The 14,250-nt window shown below is 39.1% G+C and overlaps 2 protein-coding genes across 4 annotated transcripts in view; one reads left to right on the forward strand and one right to left on the reverse strand.

Moving 5' to 3' along the window:
* Positions 1-762, forward strand: part of TATDN1 (TatD DNase domain containing 1) — a 41,595-nt gene extending 40,833 nt beyond the window's left edge. For all 3 annotated transcript variants that reach the window (XM_004431082.2, XM_087447472.1, XM_014787978.2), the window contains exon 12: positions 566-762. In XM_004431082.2, coding sequence (XP_004431139.2) covers positions 566-668 — 103 coding nt within the window. In that variant the 3' untranslated portion in view covers positions 669-762. The remainder of the gene's footprint in view (positions 1-565) is intronic.
* Positions 763-1,357: 595 nt separating this feature from the next.
* RNF139 (ring finger protein 139) lies at positions 1,358-13,471 on the reverse strand. The gene is made up of 2 exons (XM_004431081.3): positions 13,112-13,471; positions 1,358-3,427 (listed from the first exon to the last, which is right to left on the reverse strand). The coding sequence occupies exons 1-2, from the start codon at positions 13,290-13,292 to the stop codon at positions 1,611-1,613; spliced, it is 1,998 nt and encodes a 665-aa protein (XP_004431138.1). The 5' UTR covers positions 13,293-13,471; the 3' UTR covers positions 1,358-1,610.
* Between the last annotated feature and the right edge of the window lie 779 nt (positions 13,472-14,250).

Consider the following 14,250-nt stretch of genomic DNA (forward strand, 5'->3'; position numbering starts at 1 on the left):
TCAGGCAGCAGTTTCTTGCTGTCTTTTAGGACTAGTTTTTAAATCAGTGGCTTTCAAACTTAAGACTGCTATCCCCACAATACGACCTACATTGTGACTCAGTACATTAGTACTTACATAAACCTCAAACAAAAATGAAACAGTACTTCCCTTACTTAAGTGCAGTGTACTTTTCCTTTTCTTCTGACTTTTAAAAAGCTCATCATGACCCACTAATGACCGTGTGATGACCCACGGTTTAAAAGGACTCTTCATTTCCACTGGGTTAATTCTGTAATTGTGGTACACATAATGTGGACTGGTTTTATAGTTTATTTGAACCTGGTTCTTGGCTCTAGTTATATGCAAGAGTGCCCCAGAAATTTGTCTCTACTCTATTTTAAATATCGTAGGAGTGAAACCTTTCTGTTGATGTTGCTGAAAACTTTAATACCTGTTAAGCTTATTATGTTAAAGGTGCTAGTACAGTATCTTCCTTTAAGTAGAAAAGATAATTAAATATCTTTAAAACAGAATATGTACTTGGAAATTTCACCATCCATTTTTGTTTTCTGTTTTGTTTTAGTCAAATACTGGAGATAATGTCAGCAGTAAGAGATGAGGATCCACTGGAATTAGCCAATACGCTATATAACAACACCATTAAAATATTTTTTCCTGACATGTAATTGGTATGTCTTCCATTTTCCATCATGTATGTAAAATTTCATGGTAAAACTTACTGAAAGTCTCAATAAAGGAATTCTTTGGAAGTTGTCTAAAGAGGCATATCATCACTGCACACCAACCCCCTCATTTTTATCCATAAAGTCAGATTAGGATTTTTTAATGTCACTTAACATCTTAGTTTAAAACAACGAAAACCCCCAAGTATTTCATTTTGTAATCTCTTCAAAAGTCCGAAAGGACAATTTTATATCAACACTGCAAACACAGAATGGCTAACCAATATACTGATTTTTACATCAAAATTAAACAATTAGCACATTCTGTTTTATATCAAAGTTTAGTTGCTATAAGCCTATTTCTCAACTCTCACACAATCTCTGAATCATGACTTTCAAACCCAGCTCAACGGCAGTGCTAATGTCAAAATTCAAGTGTCTCAATCACTTCTGGCAGCCTATTTTTCCTTAGTTTTAAAACACTCTACATATAGCCTTTATCCTCTTGTCAAAATTATTTTATTTCCTTGATTTAACGTGATTTCCTCTGATTTGCATTTTCGTTCTCCCACCCATTTTAAAGGAAAACTAGGGTCCAGAATTAGATACATTATATACTTTCATTGAGGAATCTTTGGCACAGTTGACGCACCATATTATCATTACATCTATTAAAAAGCTGTTTGTTCAAATTTTGTCATAAAAATGTGAAAACATTTTATTCTATGTACAATAATGTACACAAATTTAAATAGGTCACCAAAGAGACCAGAAGTAATTAAAGAGGTATATTTACAGTAGCACATCACAGTAAACGGAAAACCATTCACAGATTCAACATTGATACTGTTTTTGTGCTTGGTTACACACTGAAGTGAAGCATATTACTCCATTTTGGATGAACTGAATTTTAAACAAATACTTCAATGATAAGTAAATGCTATTTTAATCAGTATCATCATTAATAAATTCTTCAGCTGCTGTGCCTGTGTGCTGAATCACTCCATTTCTCTCTCTCTGAACATCATCATCACAATCTGTACTGTCATCTTCGTTCAAGTCCCTGTCAGATTCAGCAGCAGCTTCTCTCATAACTTCCTCTGGATTTTCATTGGGTGCAATAAATCCATTGTTGTTAGATATATTGGAATTATCCTTGATATCATCTTCAATGTATACTTTTTGATGGCACATTGGACAAGTATCTTGAATGTACAACCATTTCCGAAGGCAAAGTGCATGGAAATAATGATTACACGGTGTGATACGAGCAGATGTTGTAAACTCATGATAGCAGATTGCACATACATCATCTATTTCTTGTAAGCGGCTCCCTTTTATTTCAGGAAGTGAATTAATTTTCTTCACAGCAGTCCTACGATTCATGAATGTCTTCCAGCCATTTTTTGCTTGTAAGTAGATGTTAAAATATGCATGTAGACACATCATACAAGCCCGAATTTTACTTCCTGACTCGAACATCATCGTATAAGCCCCATTTCCAAACATTACTACTCCAAATATAAATTCAATAATATTGCCTGTTGAACGAACATAGTAGACATAATCATCAAGCTTTTCCCAGAGGACATTATAGTAGCCATCAATCATGAATAACGTATAAACAGTGAGAGAAACAATTACTTTTAAGCAGAGTTCCACACAAAAGGCTGTAACGGCAAACAACCAGGTATTTAGTGCATAGTGATGCCAAAGAACGTAACTGAGTAAAACAGGAAGAATAAACAGGCAAGCAGAGACAAAGAGCACAGGAAAATGTCTACGAAAAGATGACACGTGAGAGGCACTGAGAGACATTAATACAGGGTCTGTCATTCCATGGATGAAATGCAGGACTGCAGTTAATAAAAGGCACATGTTCCTACTTAAGCGAATAAGTCTCTCCTCTGGTCTTAGCCCACTTAAACCAGTCTGAAGAGCCAAAATAAAAAATAAAACAGGTGCTACAAAGCCAAGCCGCCTGTCATCTTCTTCAGTTGATCCAATAAAGGCCAATATTCCGAGGCCCAAATAATGGGCTATTGAGGAAATTATAGCACTCATGCCCAGTACAGTTAGTGTGGAATCACATCCACTAATTATAAGATTGCAAATGAGGTCCCAGAAATCATCCCAAGAAATAAAGAAGGAATCAGTTTCATTTGCCATCCTTAAAATGTACATTAACACTGTGGCCTGAGCTGTCATTCTCGTTAGCCAGAAGACTCGCAGTATATCTGGGAAACGAATCCTCTTCCATGTGTCCTCCATTAATAACTGTAATCCGTAAATTCGATACATGTGCCTCACTAAAAGATAAACGTATCGTGTGGAATAATAAAACCACTTAAGTTTCACTGCCAAGACAAGCACTGTATTTAATGTGAGAATCAAGGAAGAAGTAAAAACTAAAGTCTCTCGGATGTGTAATGGCAGCTCTGTGATTAAGCCTATTACAGGAACCAAAAGATCCAAAATAATTAATTGTGAATAGATGGAATGAATTTGGAATAGTGTAATATATCCAATTCCAAATGTTAGCTGTAGAACGATGAGTGCCATCCATAGTGAGGGCCCTTTTCGAGGAAGCAGCTCAATTCCAAAAGCTGATGTGTTGTGGGCACCATTGAAGTCAATGTGCAAAGAGGCATAATAATTTACCAACACTGAAGTTGCAGCTAACAGAAAGGCTAAGCTGTACATGTAAAACTTGAAAAGTGATCGCTGTGACAAGATCAGAACAATACTGGATACAAATATACCTAAAAAAAAAAAAAAGAAAAGTCATTTGAATGAAACATTTTTAACAATGTTTTTCCACTAATAGCTTTGATATTCTTACTCTAATTAGGAAATACGAATATTTTCAAAGTTAGGAACATTAAGCTTCAAGACAATTTACGCTTAAAGGCCAATAAAGGTTTGGTAAAGATCAGAGTTCAACAGGACAGACCAAACATTTTAAAAAATCTTATCCCTTATTTTCTAATTTCCACAGTAACTGAAGTAGTACTATATGTCCACACACCAAATTACTAAATTATCTTCAAGATGAGTTTGTAGTGATACAAACATTTTAACAAGTTTAAAAATCTTGATAGATGTCCTTTATAATTTCATAATCATTAAAAATATTTAAAATAATTCCATTACAAAAACATCAACAATTAAAAATAACCAAAATGGAAAACATTTGTTCCTATTAAATCTTAAATTTCTTTTTCTTAAAGTGTTCTTTAGGAAACTGAGTTTATGTTTTATACTTAGACCTAATTCCCCCTTTTCCTCAAATTGTGAATTCCTACTGGCTCTTATTTTTCCTGCACCTTAAATTTGAGCATTCTCTCATGGGTCCAAATTCAGTTTTCTTCCTCTCTATATACTTTCCTACAGATTTCAAAAGGTCCTCCAAGTTCCCTTTTTTCCTGTTCATTACTGAATCTTTTTCTTCAAATAATCAACCCTTTTATTGTTCTTCAAATTACGAAAGTAACATTCAGAAAACCAAAACATGTTTAAAAAAAAATGGTAATCTTCTCCCTCCCCCACTCCATATATAACCAATGGAGTCTGAGGTGCATCCAGCACCATCTTTTTTTGTACTCTGACAAATTTTTTTAAGTGAGATTACAATAAACATTATCATCCAAAGTTTCAAATATGGAAACAACATCCAAATATTCACCTCGTTTCACTTCTACATTACAACTGCATCACTCAAAATTTCTAAAATCTAACTTGCCTCAAACAGCTCTTCCTTTTGATTTCCAATTTCAGTTAAAGGTACTATTATTCTCTTAACAGTACCTCTAAGCCCCCCACCCTCAAACTTTGACAATTAATTGCCTAATTCTACTAACCTACATCTTCCTTTTCTCAGTGACACCAACCTATTAGTCTATCTCTAAAAACTCCTCTTGGCCAAATTCACCTACAAGCCATCACCAAATTGCCTTTCTTCATTTCTCTGCTCAAAATACTGCAGTGGCTCTGAAATTACTATCGACTAAAATCTACATTCCTTGTCCTAACATTCAAGGATCCAATTTGCTTTAGAGTAGTATTCCTCCCAACACACAAATCAATGCTCCAGACTTCTTTCCCAAACATAACCCCTTTCTCTGCCATAATTCCAGCTGTGTTTACATTCTTTGCTTGGCATGATGGCCCCACCAACTTGCCAAATCCCTAACTGTTCAAATCCTACCCATCCTATAGACCCACTTTCTCTGATAGTGCCTCTTCCTTCAGCATACCTACAGAAGTGGGTGAAATGCCTAACGCTCATATACTACTTGATATTGTAGTTTGTAGTTACCTGAGTAGGTATCATCTACCCTATTATATGTCCTTGAGAGCAAGCAAGGATCCTACCTTCTATATCTGTGGATCCCAAAATATTTTGTAGAAAACAAATACAATTAGTATTCATTGAGGAAATAAATGTTTCTGTCAAATTCTGGATTATATTTTTAAAGGCAACCACAAAATACAGCCCACTTGGAAACTGAAACCTATGAAAATGTAGGACAAAGCTGAGACACCGGAGCTTGAAGTATAGAAAAAGTGACCAACTCCAAGTTAACACCCATCTATCCACCTTATTTCAGCATGTAAATCAAGACAGACACTGCATATTATGATGGGGGCATTTTACAATCTACTGCACGTAAAAGCAAGGGCTAGAACCTCTACACAGTGACTTTGCCCATGAACTTAAAATTTATCCTGTGCCAATGTGTTAGGTCATTTGTGAAAAGGAGAACCAAAGGACACAATCACTTTCGAGATACATAAACCTCTGCATAAGAACCACGTGATTCCCCAAGCAAGTGCACCACTGATCATCTCCCACAGAGTTGACAGCTGGGAACAGGCCCTTTTAATATAAAATAGACTTTTTTTGAGCAGGATTTTCCATGGAAAGTAACAGGAAATGGAATTAACGCAGCCACTATACACCACATGTAATCTTACTTTCTCTACATAGAAAAACAAAAGTCAGTATTTCTCCTGAGACAAAACATAAACTAATCTCCTAAAATGAGTCAAAACAAAACCAAAATAACTTCAGTTCTCTTTTATACCACTTAAAAGAGAGAAAGTCAAGCAGGGACTGTAAATTATTTTTGTCAACTTGCTATTCACAAAGTGGTCAATTAATCTTTACCTGTGAATATTCATGAACTTCGCTGTAATTTATAACCAGTCCTTTTTATTCTAATAGCTTTTTTCCCTGAAGCTTATTTTTATAGACAAATGAAGGAATGATTTGGGTTTTAGAAATACTGCTGGAGAAAAAGTGCCCATTTTGCTTTATGCAGCTGCACCAAAGGAAAAAAAGGGGAGGAGGATATGATAGACAAGTAATGTAGTGAGACCACAACCTCAAAGTCTGTATGTGTCCTAGCAAGTAATCTGGAACAACTGTTTCTTGATTAAAATTATACCCCAAGATGCAATAATGACCAAACATTTCAAGAATAGTATAAAATTGTTTTAATTCCTGCCCAAAGTTTGCATGTACCTGGGGTTCTTAAATTTTTCTTTTATACTCATGTTCCTATGTATGGAATATAGGAAGAATCAGCTCTCATTTCACAGAAAAAAAAAGTCAACTTCTCAAGTAACAAGTCTCTCAAGTAACATTCCCCTCTAGTGGCCTTTAGGTAGCGCTGTCAATAATATGGAAGTTTTGCTGCATTTTCTCGACTTCAGACATTCAACTCTTGGTACTTACCCTGTAGGTCTAAGAAAATTAAGCCCAGGGATAGTTTCTCATTAGGATTTAAGAGTGACCTGCATAAGTAATCAAGGCAATTTATACACACTGCTTTATAAAGGAAAATCAACTTGGGACATTGTAGAATAGAATTAACTGAAATCACAATTTAGGGATCCAATTCTCCAGTGATTAGAGAATTACACTGAAGTTCTCAAGGTAGGAAAAGAAGTAGGTATCAAAATCAATTCAGGAGCTTTGAAGCTATATATGAACTCAATTCATGAAAGAGTTCAGGGCCTTTTCAATTTAGATTACCAAAAATAAGCAAACAAAAACAAAGAAGCAAAGAAAACCCCATCATGCATGTTACACAACAAAGTGTTTAACTCTTTTATGTGTAAAGTCTACTCATACCATTAACCTTTTCTGGAAATTTAGGACTAAAAATTAGAAGAAAATAAGACATAACATTTACAACTCTCCAGGTACCTCAAACTCCTTTAAAACAGAATAATCTAAAGCAAGCTGCGGAAAAAACATTTCAATGCCCGACAGAGATGGACCAGCACAAAAATAAATGTTATGACCACCTTACTCCCAAGGGAGCCCTAAGCAATAAAATGTAGGACAAAGGAAATAAAATATCTTGAAATGTTAATTTGTAGGTATACTTGATGAATCAACTATAGCATAAGGAAAATTTTTCTATCAAACTCTCATTTTAGGTTAAAAAAGGGTATTTTAAGTTTTAATTAGTAAGATAAAACTAAAATTTTGCTTTTAAACTAAGATTGTTAACAAGTATGTTTTTATTAAAAAATATGTGAGAGGCCAGCCCAGTGGCACAGCGGTTAAGTTCACGTGCTCTGCTTTGGCAGCTTGAGATTCCCTGGTTTAGATCCTGGGCGCAGACCCGCGCACCACTCATCAAGCCATGCTGAGGTGGCGTCCCACATAGAACAACTAGAAGGATGTACAACTATGACATACAACTATCTACTGAGGCTTTGGGGAGAAAAAAAGTAAGAAAGGAGGAAGAATGGCAACAGATGTTAGCTTAGGGCCAATATTCCTAAAAATAAAAGGATTCTGTAAAAATGTAGATTTAAAAAAAAAAATGTGAACATGAGTTTTTTAAAAAAGTCAAACCCTATAGGTATTAAATGAAGACTAAATCAAGTTTTGCATAAACAAACACATTCATACATAAATATATATGCTGTTTTTTGCCTTTTATCAAAAGATCTCACTATAATCGTGGGGTTTTTTAAACCTTTAAAAAAAATTTGCATTTCTAATTATCAAAGAAGGCATCTTCTGATTTATTGACCATTCATGTTTCTTCTTCTGTGAATTGCCAGATTATCTTTTGTCCATTTATATATGGAGTTCTTTTTCTTTATTGAACTGCAGACATTAAAAATATTCTGACTACAAATTTTTTTTTTTTGAGGAAGTTTGGCCCTGAGCTAACAGCTGTTGCCAATCTTCCTCCTTTTTCCCTTTTTTTCCTCCCCAAAGCCCCAGTACATAGTTGTACATCCTAGTTGTAGGTCGTTCTAGTTCCTCTGTGTGGGATGCCGCCTCAGCATGGCTTGATGAGCATGGAGTATGTCTGCACCCAGGATCCGAACCTGCAAACCCTGGGCCACGGAAGTGGAGCCCTTGAACTTAACCACTACGCCACTGGGCCGGCCCCCTGACTACAAATTCTTTGTCAGTTATCTGTAAGGCAAATATCTTCTCCAGGTGTGGCTGGTCTTTTCACATTTTTTTGATGCTACCTTTTGGTTGACAGAGACTGATTTTAACATTGTTAAATTTATCAATCTTTATTTTATACATTTGCTTTTACATATTTTTAAAGAATTTTTTTTTTACTCTAAGATTCAAAAGACATGTTCTCCTATATGTTCTTCTAAAAATTTTAAAGTTGGGCCAGCACTGGTGGCCTAGTGGTTAAGTTTGGCATGGTCCACTTCGGCAGCCTGGGTTTGGTTCCTGCACGGACCTACGCCACTGATCTGTCAGTGGCCATGCTGTGTCAGCAGCTCACATACAAAAAGAGGAAGATTGGCGGCAGATGTTAGCTCAGGGCAAAGCTTCCTCAGCAAAAAAAAAAAAAAAAAAAAAAAAAAAATTTAAGTTCTGCTTTTCACATTTAGATATTAATTCACTTAGAAGTAACTGTTAATATATCGATGTGAGGTAGAGATCCAGTATATTTTCATATGAATAACCAAATGACCGCTAATTGAATAGTTTATATTTACCTCAATGTACTTCAATTCTACCTCTGAAACACATCAAGTTTCTACATATACGAGTGGTCTGTTTCTGGCCTTTCTATTCTGTGCTATTGGTCTATCTGTCTATCTCAGTGGTTCTCAACGAGGACTGGATTTGGACCCCCGCCCCCAACTGGCATCTGGCAGTCACAACTGGGGGGAAGGAGGGCGCTACTGGTATCTAATGGGTAGAGAACAAGGATGCTGCTAAAAATCCTACAATTCACAGAACACCCGCAACCTGCCTGATAAAGTATCCTGTCCAAAATGTCAATATCGTGGCTGTTGAGAATGCCTAGTCTATCCCTATGCAGCTGTAATTACCACCACTTCACCTTGTTTTTTCACTTCATAGGTTTTCTGAGTTCTTTCTACAGCACCAAAAATAATTATCTCATCCTTTTCAACAACTATTGTATGGCTAAACCCAATACAATGAACAGATTCCCTTTAATATATTTAGATGAACAATTTGTTGTTGTTTTGTTACTACCAATAATGCTGCAATGAACATCCTTGCCCACAGTCTTTGTACAAGTACAACTATATCTTTAGGTCAAATTCTTAGAACTAGTATTGTGAGTCAAAAGGTATATGATAAATTTCAGTTCATATCACCAAATGGCTTTATGTAGAAGTGACAGCTTACGAAAATTGTATAACTTTACCTATTTCCCCATACCTTTGCCAAACTAGTTCCTATTCAAACTTTGAACTCTTCACCAATCTGATGACTATTTCTTTAATTATAAATGAGGCTGAATAATTCTGCTTTTAATTATTGACTATCTGCATTTCATTTATTGTGAACAGCTTATTCTAGGCCCATTTTTCTCTGGGAGTATAAGTTTTTTTATTGACAGAATAAAACTTTTACTAGGACTTCAATCTCATATGATGCAGATCTTTTCCTCTCAGTTTAAAACTTTTTTTTTAAAAATCCTTAAAAATGTCATCATGAAGTTTTTATGTACTCAAATTTATCATATTTTCCCTTGTAATTTATGGATTTTATGTTTAGAAAGGCCTTTCCACTTCAATGAATTATCATTATATGAGTAATACTATTAAAACAAACTCCTATGCTTGCATTTTCTGCCTTGGATTTAGATTTGCTAATTCAGCACTACGCTGCTGCACTGGGTTGCATTTCATTTAGCATTTAATACCTCCTAAGAATAGCTTAATATTCTTAAATATTTTATATATTGTGATATGATTTTATTTGGATCTCCAAAATGAGATGCTTTATATTGGGACCTGCTGAAATTCTCATATTAGTTTGATACCAAATCAAAGTACAGTTGTAGTACTTTTCTATAGGGGGAGGCAAGTAAATTCTTCAGCAACTACATATAAAATTGGTAATGCTTTTTACTTAGAGAATAGAATTCCTTTTTTTACAATTCCATTTTAAAGAAAAAGGTGAGATTCACAAGTTTTGAAATTTATATACAGTAGTACTGAGAGGTCTACAATTATAAAAATACTAACCAGGTAGAACAATTAATTTCAACTATCCTTTGGTATTTTTTACACACAAACCTGTCACTTTCAGTAACATACGATGCCTCATTGAATGGGCCTCAAATATTTAAAACATTTGTTTTTATTCGGGGTGAGATTTTTAGCACCAAATTCAGTTTTTAAAAATTTTAGCATTCTTACAAATATGAAAAATTAGCATAATTACACAGGAATAATGTAAGGAGCAGTCAGGTGATAGATTTAGAAAATATTTTGTATTTTGCATAAAGTCTGACCCAGAGAATATTCTAGGATCAAAATTCTCAAATAAACAGCACCAGCACTTTGCTGATGCCTTCAAAAGACCAAAATATCTGTAACACAGTATGGTCTTAATTGAAGTATTAAAATATTTTTTAAAAAGCTATCAAGCTTATTAATAGCTAACATTTAAACAGCCCTTACTAAGTCCCAGTACTGTTCTAAGAGCTTACATCTTAACTCACATATTGTTCTTAACACCCCATGAGAGACAGACCATTATTGTCCGTCTTTAAAAAGGTAAAGAAAAGGGAGACGCAGAGCAGTTAAGTAATTTGCCTGAGCTCACATTCTTCTTTAATTTGTCAAATACAAACTTCCATGATTTACTACAAAAATAAGAAGCATGGATAGAGTACAAGGAAAATACCAGAGTACTTTGTTCAATGTTCTTAAACTACAAAGGATTTAATTAAGGAAAATACTCCTTTTCCTTAAAGCTCCCTAGCCTGAAGATCAGCTCTGAGCATTAAAGGACCCGGTCCCAGAGGGGTTCTCAGAGGATCTGTAGTTCCATGCCTTAAGAACATTCAAGGCAGTGGCTACACTATTTGCAGAGTGAGTATGTGAATCCTCTCAAACACAGCTCCATTTTTTTTTTGCTCCTATACTGTGGCCTCCTCTCAAAGCAGAAGTGGGGAAAGCTCCTCCCTTCACACTCCCAAGTCCCTGTTATTTTGGGTTATTTGGTCCCCAAAGCAGCACCTGGTTACTCCAAATTTGATCAAGTTCCCTAGAAGTCTATTAGCTTCTACTCCCTCTCTAGCAAGCTCTCTCTCGTCCTGTGGGGGTAAGGAACAGAAACGATCAGTTTTCTCCATTTCTCAGTCTCTCCATCCCAGGAATCAGCATAGGTCTTGCCTGCATGCATATCATCAACTAATATGGGTAGGTAAGGGCGGGTAGGAAGTTGGCAGTCTGTCAGGCTCAGCTGGGACCACGTTTCTATACTGAGATAAGTAACTGCCTGTTAATTTATGACCACGATGAGTGACTTCTAACTGGCAGGAATAAAATGTCTTCCCAACAGGTCCCCATTCTTATTAGTTTCATTTTAACATTATTTAACTAACCTCGCTTTTACCCATGACTATCAGAATTAAATAAAATATGTTAAGTATGAAACATTAAAGATAGCTAATGCTTTTTTAAATTGAGGTATAACTGACATATAACACTGTATTAGTTTCAGGTGTACAACCTAATGATTCTATATTTGTATACATTGCAAAATCACACAGCTCCATTTTTGCCACAAACAACGAGGGCATTACACTTCTGCAATGTTAAGTGGAAATGGTTGGGATTAAGTAGCTGGTGGGTTACTGAGAAGTCTTGTGCTAAAGAGCATCATGTTCACATCTGTTAGTTTTAAGACTTAGCATAAGATCATTACTATACCATGCTGTATCTGGATTGCAGCTGTACTGAGGAAAGTGAACCACCCTTGATGTCACAAGATTTTTAAACCTAGGCTCTCACAACCACTCGCTGTCAAAAGAAAAACACTTAACTTCTATGACACTCGGTTTCCTCATTTGTAAAATGAGACTACCACCACCCAACTCTGAGAGATATCTGAAGGTTAGGTTAAATACCAGTGAAAATGATTTGCAAAAGTAAAGTACTAAACAGACATAAAATGTTGTTATTTATTACTAAGAACAAAACTCAACATTACCACTCTTTTTTTTGTAGGAATAAAGAAGCAACAGATGGCTCCTAATTCAGAAAGGCTTGGTAAGGATCTCACCAACAGCCCGCCCTCAGCAACACGTCAAAAACACTAGCCTACTAAAAACTGATCACAAGAATTACCTCATCAACAAAATTTGCCAAGTTTCAATCACTTAGAAAAATTCTTTCACGCATAAATGCTTCTCACTCCGGTGACACAAGTGAAGATGGAGAGTAAAATATAAGATGCTTTTAACACTCCATCATATGCAACAAAGACAGTGATTTTCAGAAGTCTCTTTTGAAAAAAGTCTCATCATTTTCTACCTACATTTTTATAACCATTTTCAATACCTTCTTTATTCATGGAAATTTCTAGGACTCGTTATAAGTATGGCCTTCTTCATGAGGATTTTTGGTAATGATTTCATGGTCTGACATTCGAAATACTGTCTCTTTAGTTCGGATGTCATTTACCGCAGACACTTCACGATCACGGGGATCCCGTGGACACAAAAGCGACAAGAGACGAGTACTCTGCATTTTGGAAAGGGGGAAACTGAGGCCCAGGCCTTGGCACAAGTCCAAGGTCACACACGGCGAGACTGAGGCAGAGTTGCTGTTTTTCCAAGGCTGTCGCATAGGACGCGGTAAGTCAGCACTCACTCCCCAAGAGAGACAGCCAAGAGCCGCATGCTCTCACATCCACGCTTTCTCCCCGCCCTCACTCAGGCGCAAAAATGCACAGGGGGCAGACTTGCTGGGAGGACCGCTCCGCTGTCAACTCGGAGACAAGTGTCATCTCCTCGCCGCTCCCGGCCCGCAAAGACGCCCCTGGAGGGGATGAAACTGGTTCCCAAACACACACACACCCACGACCCACGGCCTCCGCGCGGCTGCCCGCTCCCTGCAGCACGTCCTGGCCGGCACAGCCGTCCCCGGGACGCAGGCTACCCCGCCCCCCTTACCAAGGAGCCGGAGGAAGATCTGGAGCCCGATGCAGAACCGGCTTTGGCTGGAATCGTAGTAGGAGTTGAAGATGGCGTCGATGATGTAGAGGCAGGGCACCCGGAGCGCCACTTCGAGCGCCGCCCAGACCTGCTGGTGGGCCATCCGCACCTGCTGCTGCGGGGGCCCCACCGCCGCCATGAGCCGCTGCCACACCGGGGCTGGGCGGGCCGGGCAGGGCCGCGCGGGGCAGGGCCCGGGACCGCGGCTCGGGGCGGGGGCTACGGCGGCGACTCCGCCCCCGCCCTCCCTCCTCTCCCTCCTCTCCTGTCTGTCTCGTGACCCGCCCCGCCGCCCGCTCGCGTCCCTCGAGCTGGAGCAGGCGGCGGAGGCGGCGGCGTCGGCCGAGGCAGCAGAGGCGGCTCCTGGGAGGCCTCTGGGCGTCGGTGTTTCCGGCTAACGTCTGGCTCCTCCTCCCTCCACCGCCTCCCCCGCCCGCGGAGCCACCATCTTGACCTCGCCCGCCTGCCTCAACCGTTGCCGCTGTTACGAGGCGGGGAAGCTACGCCCGCGGTCACGCGAGACCGCGGAGCCCCCGCCGCTGTCCCGTCATAATGCGGCGCTAGGGGCGCTCCCCATGCCGTCATCACGCACGGCGTAGCAAACGTCTCAAAGAGTTGTCATGGTTTCCGCCCATTTCCGCGGCTTTGGCGCCACCCCATAGCGCAGGCGCTCTTCGCCAGCCGCGCCCTCTGGCTTCCAGCTGGTCGCCTGTCTCGCCTGGGCGTTGGGTGTGTGAGTGACTCGCTGCTTCCGCGGGCGGTAGCTGTTTTATTAGAGCCCATTAAACGTCCCTTAAGCGTGGTTCGGAGCTGTTTGGGAGGGGGAAAGCCAAAGGGCGCCGCCCGCCAGACCTACCCAGCCCCCGGAGGCGGGGTCCGAGAGAGGGCAGACGTTCCGGAGGAAAGACCCGCGAGGCGCCGGGGGTCTGCGGGAGGCACGCTGCGCGCGGCTCGTGGAGCGGCCGCCGTACGTGGCGTTGGGCTGGGGGCGGTAGGCGCTGCCAAGGGAGACGTCCCTCTCGTCCCCTTGCACATCAGCGTGCCTCCTTCCTACCCGATTGGACAGACCGAGGACACTCTTCGGTCACATTTTACTC

This window comes from Ceratotherium simum, chromosome 23 (assembly GCF_057802395.1).
Source record: "Ceratotherium simum simum isolate JZ-2026a chromosome 23, ASM5780239v1, whole genome shotgun sequence".
NCBI classification, from domain to species: Eukaryota; Metazoa; Chordata; class Mammalia; order Perissodactyla; family Rhinocerotidae; genus Ceratotherium; species Ceratotherium simum.